The following is a 13,070-nucleotide window of genomic DNA, read 5'->3' as shown; positions in this document are numbered from 1 at the left end:
CTAAAAGCACACATCAGTCACAGCATTGCTGGAGTTTCTAAGGATGCCCTCACAGAGGTCACTTACATCTGTACTGTGCATCTATTGTTTCAGGAGGAAACTGCTCCCTCTCACTCTCATCATGTGATTCCAGGGGACTGCCAACTGTAGTACACCCACCCTTGGCCACAGCAATCAGTCTGAGGGAAAGCATGTGACCTTGGTCAAACTAATCAAAACCATTCCACAGCATATTTTAATTGGAGCGAGAAGAAAAGGGGTCCTTATTGGCTTTCTATGCTGCATTGCAGATCACTACTTAGTGGCTTTAGACAATACCCATTTATAATCTTGCCATTTCTATGAGTTAGGAGTTCAAGCAAGTCCTCTGCAAAGTTGCAGTCTAACGCGTTGGCCAGGGCTCTGTTCTCATCTGGAGACTAAGACAGAAGAATGTGGATTAGGCTGCTGACAGCTCTCTTCTCTAGCATGTGAGTAAGTCTGTTTAAAATGAAGCCAGGAAAACACAAGTAGAGATAAGAACCAGATGAAAGGACAGAGTCCTAAAGACATGTTGAGTCCCTAATTCCAACTGTGCCTGAGACTGAATCCACCTTTAAACTTCTCAGTTTTATGAGCATTATAGTTTGTATTGGGATTATGTTGGTTGGAATAAGTTTTCTATCTAGAAACTTACAAAGTCTTGACAGTTACAAAGCCCAAAGGAAAAGTATCTTTACATAGTCACCTTCTCTTGCTGACCACTGCACACTCCAACTGCAATGTTATATTTATATTACATAGGAGATCATTTCCAACCGAGATACAAGAAACTGCAAACCAGTCTTGATTAAGTCTATGGCTGTACCACCCAATCTCATCTGATCTCAGAAGCTAAACAGGGTTGGGCCTGGTTAGTACTTGGATGGGAGTCTTAGTCAAATCCCAGGCTCTTTTTCAAATAAAATGAAAGGACTAAACTCTTTTCAGGCCTGTACTCTCCATGAACATTGATGCCAAAAAGCCAAATTATGAAAATCAGTAAAACAAATATAGTAATGCATTTAGAGGATAATACTCTGTGAGAAAGTTGCATTAATCCCCCCAAAAAAGCATGGATAGGGTGAACATTAAAAATTTATGGCATCAACAAACTAAAGAAGAAAACCGAAATGATCACATCTCAACAGATATAGGAAAAGTACTTGATAAAATTTAATTCCTGACAATATCCACTCTACTCCAGCCAAACACCTCAGAAAAAAAAAACCAAACAAAAAAACAATGGCCTCACCTTCACCCCACCAGCAAAGGCTGAGCAAATGGTAGCCTGGACTTCTATTCTCACCAAGCTATGACAAGGCAGCCCAACCACTCCCCTGCCAACGTGGTGTCAAAGGAGGCTGAATAGGAAGATGGGATGCTGGGCAGTAACAGGTCCTCCTCTCCCCCACAGAGTTAGTAGAGACCATGTATGAAGCTCCTTCTTCTTCCCGCTTGGGTGGTATCAGAAGGGGCCTACGGGAGAGTCAGGGCTCGTGCCTGTGCTCCTGAGGCCACCCCTTCCCATGGTGTCAGTGGAGGGCATGGGGACAACACTAGGCACTCCTGCCACTACCAGCCAGAAGGAGATCAGCACAGCCTCAGTGGGGAGCTGAAACTCCCACTCCTTGCCCAGCGGTAAGGAGGATCCCCTCCTCCCAGCAATGCAATGCTGGTTCAATATTCAAAGATCAGTCAGTGCAATCCAACTACCATATTAACAGGCTAATTAGGAAAAATCACATGATTATACCAAATGAAACAGAAGAAGCTTTTGAAAAAAACAACATTAATTCATGGCTTAAAAAAAAAAAAAAAACGTTCAGGGACTTCCCTGCTGGTCCAGTTGCTAAGACTCCACTCTCCCAGTGCAGAGGGTCCAGGTTCGTACCCTGGTCAGGGAACTAGATCCCACATACTGCAATTAAAAGATCCTGCATGCCACTGTGGAGACTGAAGATCCTGAAGGCTGCAACTAAGACCTGGCATAGCCAAACAAATAAATAAATCGATTAGTAGTTAAAAAAAAAAAAAAACTTTCAGCCTTAGCCAGTGAGTTAGGACACTGGCTTCTCTGAGATCCCAGGGAAGGCTCAGAAGGAAGCTGGCATTTCTGTGCCTGCCTCTCCATTTGCAGTTAGGCATGTCCCAGTCACTGCCTCTAATTGCAACTGATGGCAGGGATGTGGCCCCTGGAGCCCCCAGTATGCTGAGCCCCAGTGCCCTGTGAACACTCAACATTCCTAACTAAATTGCTTCTGGGACTAGCAGGGTCCCTGTAGGAGTCTACGGCTGCAGCTCGAGGACTTCCTTCACTGCTGGGGAAAATGAGCCCATGGGATTCCTCAGGCTCAGACCAGGATGACAGGTCCTGTACATGAAGATTCTGTCACTGAGATACCCAGGACACAGCCGGGAGGAAGGATGGGAGAGAAACACCCACCAGAGGCTAAAGTTCCCCCAAAGATTCAGGAGGACAAGAAGAAAGAGAGTCTCAGAGGTAAAGGAAGTTAGGCAGGAGAGTCTGGGTTTTTCTCTCGCATCCAGGGTCTGGTCCTGGTGTGCAGTGAGGAGTTAAGAATCTGGGATCAGGAGACTCAGAGAAGCACCTGACGCAGGTGGGGAGAGTTGAGCCAGGATGGGACAGAGGCAGTAGCCATGCCTGCCTTCTGCAGAGCGCTTCTCAAAGACACACTTTCCTCTCCTCTGCCTCTGCTCTCAGAAACCTTCCCACAGCTGCTGAAGCAGGGAGGAACAGCTGAGAGTAAGCTCCAGGCCAGGCAGTCCTTCCTTCACGCTCTCCCAGCCCCTGTCTGCCCTCGCTGCTCCTCCTCACAGGAACCCAGGGAGTGTGTGGGATTCCCATCATCCCCCTGCTGCAGAGGCTTCTGGGAAGAAGGGGCCTTCCTCAGTGTCAGAGGGTGAGTGGACCCAAGCTTGGTCCCTCTGGTTTCCCAATCTATCAACGGCTAGTTATTTCTGGTTTTTTTCACTTTCCTTTCATGATTACTGAGACTTTTCCCCCACCCTGAATACCAAGTGACCTGTACCCATTGTATTAATAGAAGATGTGGTAATACTGAAGAGGAATACAAAGAGGAATCCCTCGAGAAATATTATCAGTGAGGAATCTGCATTTAGAATCCGAGCAATGGCAGCTAAGAGATTCAAAATCCTCTACACAAAGGCATATAGGTCTCCCCATAAGCTAGTTGTTTGTATGGAACCCAAGGGTGGGTTCCACACAAGAATATAATATGAGCATAAAAGGACAAAGAAAAAAAATATTTCTGAGTTATCTCTGGCTAAGAAGTTCACCAATATTCTAGTGAAATGGGGTTGGAGGTTAATGCTGTATAGCCTATCATCTGATAAGTATAGTTCACATAGCTATTAATCATTGAGTTCACTGGTCAGTAAGCTGCAGAGCTGTCAGCCCCTAGAGTGGGTTTAATCATTCCAATTTTAATCATTCTGATCAGTCTTTGTGTTGACTTCATAAAGTTCTTCCCTGTATAGGTACCTCCCCATATACTGTTATCAGTTTGTATTAAAATAGGGCGATCCCAGTGCTGATGGTGGTCAAGTCTGTGTCACTGATGGTGGGCGGACCGAAGAAGTCATCCTCAATATTGTTGAGTTTTTACCCGGGCTTGTTTCTGTGTGGAGGTGAATTGACATTTTATACAAGTTTCTTCCAAATGTAGTCAAAATTTAAAGAAGTTTTAAAATTTGCTGGTTCTGAGAATTGGATCAGCCTGGGAATCTCAGAAAACTCAGGTTAAAGGCAAAGACTATACATTTCCATTAAAGAGAAATCATTCATAGGATTTTCTCGCTGTTAATTATTTGTTGTTGTTTTTCAGTTGCTAAATCGTGTCCGACTCTTTTGCGACTGCATGGACTGTAGCCTGTCAGGCTCCTCTGTCCGTGGGGTTTTCCAGGCAAGAATACTGGAATGTGTTGCCATTTCCTTCTCCAGGGGATCTTCCTGACCCAGGGAATGAACCCGAGTCTTTTGCATTGGTAGACAGATTCTATTCCACTGAGCCACCTGGGAAATCCAGTCATTAATCATAATGCTGAGGAAAGGCTCTCCTTGACTGGGGATCCGCTCCACTGGGCTCAAGTCCTGTCTCTGTCACCAACTTAGAAGTCTTGGACAGGTCACTTCCCTTTTGAGACTTCAGTTGCTTTTATGGGCAATGAGAGGATGCAGCAACTTGGGAAAAATCCCTCACACAGCTAGACTGTTTGAGGCCCTCGCCCAGGACTGACCCATTGTAAGCTCTGCTCCAGCTCTGACCTTCGCTCATCTTTAGAGCTGAGGACACCCTGCTGCCTCTTTTTAAAATGCATACAATATATTTAAAATTCTATTTGTTTATTTATTTTTGGCTGTGCTAGGTCTTCGTTGTTGCAACGGCTTTTCCCTAATTGCAGCAAGCAGGGGCTACTCTCTAGTTGCGAAGTCCAGGCTTCTCAATGGGGTGGCTTCTCTTGCTACAGATCACGGGTTCTGGGGGTGCGGGCTTCAGTAGTCACGGCACATGGGCTCAGCAGTCATGGCTATAGAGCACAGGCTCAGTAGCTGCTGCACACATAGCCTTAGTTGCCTTGAGGCATGTGGGATCTTCCTGGATCAGGGAGAGAACCCATGTCTTCTGCATTGGCAGGTGGATTTCTATCCACTGGACCACCACGGAAGCCCAACCCTGCTGTCTCTTTCAGTTGTTTTCTCTAACACACATATGCTCTCCTATTACGCAGCAGGACTGGCCTCGTACCAGATAGCTGGGGTTCTTTTCAGGAAAGCCTGATGTGATACTTTTGTAATGTGCTGATGACAGAGGGAATATCACATGGAAAAACCTAATCAGACCTCCCCCCTGGTGGGGTTCATTCTCCTGGGCCTGTCAGCCCACCCAAAGCTAGAGAAAACGTTCTTTGTGCTCATCCTGCTTATGTACCTGGTAATCCTGCTGGGCAATGGGGTCCTCATCCTGGTGACCATCCTTGACTCCCGCCTGCACACGCCCATGTACTTCTTCTTGGAGAACCTCTCCTTCCTGGATATCTGCTACACAACCTCCTCAGTCCCACTGGTCCTGGATAGCTTCCTGACCCCCCAGAAAACCATCTCCTTCTCAGCCTGTGCCGTGCAGATGTTTCTCTCCTTTTCCATGGCGGGAACAGAGTGTGTGCTCCTGAGCATGATGGCATTTGATCGCTACGTGGCCATCTGCAACCCCCTGAGGTACTCTGTGGTCATGAGCAAGGCTGTCTATGTGCCCATGGCTGCTGGCTCCTGGGCTATTGGTGGTGTTGCTTCTCTGGTTCACACATCCTTGGTAATTCAGCTGCCCTTCTGTGGGGCCAATATCATCAACCACTTCACCTGTGAGATCCTGGCTGTCCTGAAGTTGGCTTGTGCTGACATCTCCATCAGTGTGATCAGCATGGAGGTGACCAATGTGATCTTCCTGGGGGTCCCAGTTCTGTTCATCTCTGTCTCTTATGTCTTCATCATTGCTACCATCCTGAGGATCCCCTCCGCTGAGGGGAAGAAAAAGGCTTTCTCCACTTGCTCTGCCCACCTCACTGTGGTGATAATATTCTATGGGACCTTATTTTTCATGTATGGAAAGCCCAAGTCTAAGGACTCTCAGGGTGCAGACAAAGAGGACCTTGCAGACAAGCTCATCCCCCTCTTCTACGGGGTGGTGATCCCCATGCTCAACCCCATCATCTACAGCCTGAGGAACAATGACGTGAAGGCTGCTGTGCGGAACCTGGTGAGTCAGAAATGCTTCAGGAGATGATGTAGGAGAAGTCTTCTGTGGTTCTCACCCCCATGGAGGAAAGGATTTCACTCATTACAGCTGCCATTCAAAAGCCAACAAGTCAACTTAACTGGAGTGATCTCTTGCCCTAAGGTCTATTTTCAGGGAATGTTTACCTTTTCAGAGTTTATCTGTGGGGTTTTGACCACATGTCTGACACTCAACAGATGCCAGACAACAAATCCTCTAACTGAATGATGAAGACATTCTGAACACGTGCTAAAACCAAGGAGACAGGGACCATTAGAGCAAGCCTAACGGTCCATGCTGTGTCTAAACTGCAGATTAGTACAGAGAGGTGAGATGGCTCTCACAGCAGCTTTGTTACCCCTGTTGGAATCATCGGGAGAGTCGGAGGAACAAGGAGGAAATGGACATTTCATCTGGGGCTCCTGTATATTACATTCAGTTTGCCTGAAGTGCTCAGAAGAGACAAAAGTTCACCACATATAAAGCCTCTGGGTGGAAATAATCTATTTTGATTAAATGAATTTCTTTTTAGCTATGAGAAAATTGAGACCTTTTTTTTTTTCTTGATGGACTGCACATTTTGAAACACTGATAGTAAATTAAATTGAAGAAGGAGTATAGGGTTTGAATTTGATCTTCATCACTTACAGTAATTCCGAATAGAAAAGGTAGTATTCTATTACATAATGAATAAGACATTCTTAAAAAAAAAAGATGATAGGCAGATAGATAGATAGATAGATAAAGAAAGAGATAGTGGCTAAATATGTTTGAAGACTTTGGGATGGTAGGTTAAAGTCTGACAAGTTTCTTTGCTCCAGGAATTCTCAGAGATTTTAATATACTAATGTATACTGTGAATGTCTAAGAGATATAAAGTCTACAGCACTTCCTGAGTCTCCCTGCTGCTGCTGCTGCTAAGTCACGTCAGTCATGTCTGACTCTGTGCAACCCCACAGATGGCAGCCCACCGGGCTCCCCTGTCCCTCTGATTCTCCAGGCAAGAACACTGGAGTGGGTTGCCATTTCCTTCTCCAGTGAATGAAAGTGAAAAGTGAAAGTGAAGTCGCTCAGTGTCTGACTCTTCCTGACCCCATGGACTGTAGCCTACCAGGCTCCTCCATCTATGGAATTTCCCAGGCAAGAGTACTGGAGTGGGTTGCCATTGCCTTCTCTGAGTCTCCATCAGTTCAGTTCAGTCGCTCAGTCGTGTCCGACTCTTTGTGACCCCATGAACTGCAGCACGCCAGGCCTCCCTGTCCATCACCAACTCCTAGAGTTCACCCAAACTCATGTCCATCGAGTTGGTGATGCCATCCAGCCATCTCATCCTCTGTCGTCCCCTTCTCCTCCTGCCCCCAATCCCTCCCAGCATCAGAGTCTTTTCCAATGAGTCAACTCTTCGCATGAGGTAGCCAAAGTACTGGAGTTTCAGCTTTAGCATCATTCCTTCCAAAGAACATCTCTATAGTTTAACACAATAAAACCAGGAAGCACTTTCTTACTTATGACCTTGGGCAGGTTGCTTAACACCTTTCAGCTTATTTCTTCATGAAAACATCACCACTTTATTTTACATGGAATACATAAGATACCATAAATAAATTCTTTGTAAATAGTAAGCATCATAGAAATGTAAGATATTGTTAGAAGTATGAGTGCAGTATAATGTGCCATATGGAACAAAGCAAGATATAGTTCCTATCCAAAACAGACACAGAAGATGGATGAGACATTCAAGATGGCAGTAATAGAAGCAGTTTTATGACAAGTTATATAAAGTTCTGAGAATATTGGAAAACTTAAAAAGAAAATTTAGAAAGAAAACCCAACTTTGCATATATAGAAGATCTTGGAAATGTTTACTTCAAATGATATTTAAGTTTTTTATATTTATTAAAATTGAATTGTATAAAATAGGGATGCACATTTTGTGAATAAAATTTCACTATCTTGTTAGTCTGTCAAGTTTCTGATTTCTGCTATGTCCCAGCGAAAAACAAAACAAAACAAAACAAAACCTTGCTATTGCGAACATACAAGAGCGACATCTAGCGGCCATACAAGCAAACTTCAGATACTTGGGGAGTCGCATAATAGGTCTTCTTGTTCAACCCCATGCTTCACAATCAAATCCTAATCCATCTGCTCTACTTTATGAGAACAAGCAGCTGCTGAGGCTCAAAAGCTGTGGGAAATTCTAAGGCTATATTAGGATCCTAAAAGTTTGAAGTGGTGCAGGAATTTTACTCCTCTGTATAAGGAGATCCTGGAGACAAGCATCAGGGTGTTGGGGCAGAAAGGGACGAAACTCCGTGGTTGTCTTAAGAGAGTCAGGCTGGGCGATTCTTGGACCACACAGGGGCAGGGCTATGGCTTCCATGTCAGGGTCTCTGCAAGAGCCCAAGGGAGCCCAGGGGTTTTTCTGGCCCAGAGCAGAGAATGCCCCAGATTTTACTCACCTCCGCAGGGGTGAGTAATAGGGGCCTATTAAAGTACTCACAGTGGCCAGTGTCTCACACTCTAATACACACATGAGGACTACAGTGTCTGCCCCACTCCCAGGATGTGGCTGCCTAAAGAGTGCCAGCAGCAGGGCACCCAGCAGGCAGACAGAGGCACACACAGAACCTAGAGAAACAAGATTCTTGATGTAAGTGAACTGCCAGAGGAACAAAAACATTCCAAGAGCACTCTAGGGGGTCAACTCCAGCACAAAAAGTCTTTCTGATAAGACGGCAGATTGAACACTTGTAACACGGTGAAGTTAGAGAAGGAAAAACACGATATGATGCAATTTGAGGAGAATGCAAGGTCAGAGGAAGGTTTGGAGGGGAAGGAAGAGGGAGGTGCTGAATAAGAAAGACTTAAAAATGTTCAGAGTAGGAAATGCCAGGATTTGAATCCAACTTTGTCTAACTCCAAAGTCCATGCCTTTTGGCTCCAGCAGCACTTACCAAGGCCAGCATAGACCCTGCTAACGTTCAAGAGGTTTCAGGGAAACGGAGAGGTGAGCAAGCAGGTACCCATGAATTATCCTGGTCTTTCTCCCAGAAGGGGAAACACACACCTCATATCTCTCAAGTCTGGCTGAAAGAAAATAGGAGAGATTTTAGGCCCAGAACCCTGGCAAAAAGACTAGGTGTGGCAGTTTTGGGTCTATACCACACTTCATAAAGACTCAGCTCACTGTTACCAAGTATGAGACCCCTATAAAGAGATTTGAGTTGCTGTCACTCCCTGATCTCTCCCTTCTCAGCCACACACTTAGCCCAACAATGACAGGTCAGTAATAACTTGCTGGTGAATTTAACTCAGATGACCATTATATCTACTACTGCGGGCAGGAATCCCTCAGAAGAAATGGAGTGGCCATCATGGTCAACAAAAGAGTCCGAAATGCAGTACTTGGATGCAATCTCAAAAATAACAGAATGATCTCTGTTTGTTTCCAAGGCAAACCATTCAATATCACAGTAATCCAAGTCTATGCCCCAGCCAGTAATGCTGAAGAAGCTGAAGTTGAACGGTTCTATGAAGACCTACAAGACCCTTTAGAACTAACACCCAAAAAAGATGTCCTTTTCATTATAGGGGACTGGAATGCAAAAGTAGGAAGTCAAGAAACACCTGGAGTAACAGGCAATTTGGCCTTGGAATACGGAATGAAGCAGGGCAAAGACTAATAGAGTTTTGCCAAGAAAATGCACTGGTCATAACAAACACCCTCTTCCAACAACACAAGAGAAGACTCTATACATGAACATCACCAGATGGTCAACACCGAAATCAGATTGATTATATTCTTTGCAGCCAAAGATGGAGAAACTCTATTCAGTCAGCAAAAACAAGACCAGGAGCTGACTGTGGCTCAGACCATGAACTCCTTATTGCCAAATTCAGACTTAAATTGAAGAAAGTAGGGAAAACCACTAGACCATTCAGCTATGACCTAAATCAAATCCCTTATGATTATACAGTGGAAGTGAGAAATAGATTTAAGGGCCTAGATCTGATAGATAGAGTGCCGGATGAACTATGGAATGAGGTTCGTGACATTGTACAGGAGACAGGGATCAAGACCATTCCCATAGAAAAGAAATGCAAAAAAGCAAAATGGCTGTCTGGGGAGGGCTTACAAATAGCTGTGAAAAGAAGAGAAGGGAAAAGCAAAGGAGAAAAGGAAAGATATAAGCATCTGAATGCAGAGTTCCAAAGAATAGCAAGAAGAGATAAGAAAGCCTTCTTCAGCAATCAATGCAAAGAAATAGAGGAAAACAACAGAATGGGAAAGACTAGGGATCTCTTCAAGAAAATCAGAGATACCAAAGGAACATTTCATGCAAAGATGAGCTCGATAAAGGACAGAAATGGTATGGACCTAACAAGCAGAAGATATTAAGAAGAGATGGCAAGAATACACAGAAGAACTGTACAAAAAAGATCTTCACGACCCAGATAATCACAATGGTGTGATCACTGACCTAGAGCCAGACATCCTGGAATGTGAAGTCAAGTGGGCCTTAGAAAGCATCACTACGAACAAAGCTAGTGGAGGTGATGGAATTCCAGTTCAACTATTCCAAATCCTGAAAGATGATGCTGTGAAAGTGCTGCACTCAATATGCCAGCAAATTTGGAAAACTCAGCAGTGGCCACAGGACTGGAAAAGGTCAGTTTTCATTCCAATCCCAAAGGAAGGCAATTCCAAAGAATGCTCAAACTACCGCACAATTGCACTCATCTCACATGCTAGTGAAGTAATGCTCAAAATTCTCCAAGCCAGGCTTCAGCAATATGTGAACCGTGAACTTCCTGATATTCAAGCTGGTTTTAGAAAAGGCAGAGGAACCAGAGATCAAATTGCCAACATCCGCTGGATCATAGAAAAAGCAAGAGAGTTCCAGAAAAACATCTATTTCTGCTTTATTGACTATGCCAAAGCCTTTGACTGTGTGGATCACAATAAACTGTGGAAAATTCTGAAAGAGATGGGAATACCAGAACAGCTGATCTGCCTCTTGAGAAATTTGTATGCAGGTCAGGCAGCAGCAGTTAGAACTGGACATGGAACAACAGACTGGTTCCAAATAGGAAAAGGAGTTCATCAAGGCTGTGTATTGTCACCCTGTTTATTTAACTTATATGCAGAGTACATCATGAGAAACGCTGGACTGGAAGAAACACAAGCTGGAATCAAGATTGCCGGGAGAAATATCAATAACCTCAGATATGCAGATGACACCACCCTTATGGCAGAAAGTGAAGAGGAACTAAAAAGCCTCTTGATGAAAGTGAAAGTGGAGAGTGAAAAAGTTGGCTTAAAGCTCAACATTCAAAAAACTAAGATCATGGCGTCTGGTCCCATCACTTCATGGGAAATAGATGGAGAAACAGTGAAAACAATGTCAGACTTTATTTTTCTGGGCTCCAAAATCACTGCAGGTGGTGACTGCAGCCATGAAATGAAAAGACACTTACTCCTTGGAAGGAAAGTTATGACCAACCTAGATAGCATGTTCAAAAGCAGAGACATTACTTTGCCAACAAAGGTTCGTCTAGTCAAGGCTATGGTTTTTCCTGTGGTCATGTATGGATGTGAGAGTTGGACTGTGAAGAAAGCTGAGTGCCGAAGAATTGATGCTTTTGAACTGTGGTGTTGGAGAAGACTCTTGAGAGTCCCTTGGACTGCAAGGAGATCCAACCAGTCTATTCTAAAGGAGATCAGCCCTGGGATTTCTTTGGAAGGAATGATGCTAAAGCTGAAACTCCAGTACTTTGGCCACCTCATGCGAAGAGTTGACTCATTGGAAAAGACTCTGATGCTGGGAGGGATTGGGGACAGGAGGAGAAGGGGACGACAGAGAATGAGATGGCTGGATGGCATCGCTGACTCGATGGACATGAGTCTCAGTGAACTCCGGGAGTTGGTGATGGATAGGGAGGCCTGGCGTGCTGCGATTCATGGGGTTGCAAAGAGTCGGAAACAACTGAGCGACTGATCTGACCTGATTATGGCTTTGAAGGTTATACCACCTTACAGACAGTGACTCCTTTAATTTAAAAAAAAAAATTTTTTTTTTTCAGAATAACCATGTTTTTACCCAGAGAAGTATACTATAGGAAGTAATATTTTGAGGTTTTGGTTTCAGGCAAAGACACTTGCCATCAAGTGTCATCAACTTCTTATTACTGTGATGAGTAACTTATAACTCAGCACAGTGGTATCTAGCTGGAGAGTATCAGATGGAACAGCTAGGAACTGCCTGACACATAGGGGTGAACCTGAAATGCATCGCCAAGTGAGACCGATGAAAAGGCAGTACCTCCTGAGACTCCAGTGGGCTGGGCACACGCATTGTTCTTTTTGTTTTGAAGCGCTGGTGTATTTATTTTTATTTTGCCCTAGACATATATTTTGTGATATGACTTTATAGTACAGTTTGAATGCACAATTACTATGAACTTCCAAAATGTTGAAATATTGTTGAATAGGGCAGGAAGAAGACTGCACCTTCCAAAGAATCCCTTCTCACCCCAGCCCCACCACCATCAAGTCTTTCTTTCTCCCTTGGAAAGTACTGTAAACTTCATTATACTACCTTTTACATACAAACTCTATTTGCTTTCTAACTGCTGTTTATTGCATAAAACTGCTTTCACTGTTAAACTAATATATTCTTCTATCTGTGAATATTGTTAGGGTATCCTGGGTCAGGATGAAACATATCCTAATTTTTCATATTAAAATGAATAGATGGAGAAGAAAATGGCAACCCACTCCAGTATTCTTGCCTGGGAAATCCCATGGACAAAGGAGCCTGGTGGACTATAGTCCATGGGGCCACAAAAGAGTTGGGCATGACTTAGTGGCTAAACAAGTCAAAGTAACAACAACAACAGAATAATATCAATAGAAAAAAATTCTATCTATTGGCCTTTTTCCCTTAGCAGTGTTTTTCAGAAACAAATTGACATCTTTAAGCAAAGGATAGGTATATATTTTACATCAGCAATGCTCTCTGAAGAAAAAAACTATAGTCATATTACCTCACAGAGCCCATGACTATTCTCTTCGGAACCAACTGAAACAGCCAGAAAATTTAAATTCTTGAGACATTCACTGGACCTGTCCCTGTTCTTATCCTGTTGGGTTTGTTATCCTAAGGACCAAGGTTTGGCCTCTTACCCCTGAGAGGAAATGGCTAGAGACCTGCTGAATAAGGCCCATGAAGA

General features: G+C 44.1%; 1 protein-coding gene across 1 annotated transcript; it reads left to right on the top strand.

The window, feature by feature from the left end:
• The first annotated feature begins 4,802 nt into the window (after nucleotides 1-4,802).
• On the top strand, nucleotides 4,803-5,843 carry LOC133253424 (olfactory receptor 2S2). The gene has a single exon (XM_061427051.1). It carries the CDS (start codon nucleotides 4,884-4,886, stop codon nucleotides 5,841-5,843), a length of 960 nt encoding a protein of 319 aa, XP_061283035.1. The 5' UTR covers nucleotides 4,803-4,883.
• The last annotated feature ends 7,227 nt before the right edge of the window (nucleotides 5,844-13,070 follow it).

This window comes from Bos javanicus, chromosome 8 (genome assembly GCF_032452875.1).
Source record: "Bos javanicus breed banteng chromosome 8, ARS-OSU_banteng_1.0, whole genome shotgun sequence".
Lineage (NCBI taxonomy): Eukaryota > Metazoa > Chordata > Mammalia > Artiodactyla > Bovidae > Bos > Bos javanicus.
The sequence above is the reverse complement of the archived record's forward strand: the minus strand, read 5'-3'. Positions and strand labels throughout refer to the sequence as shown.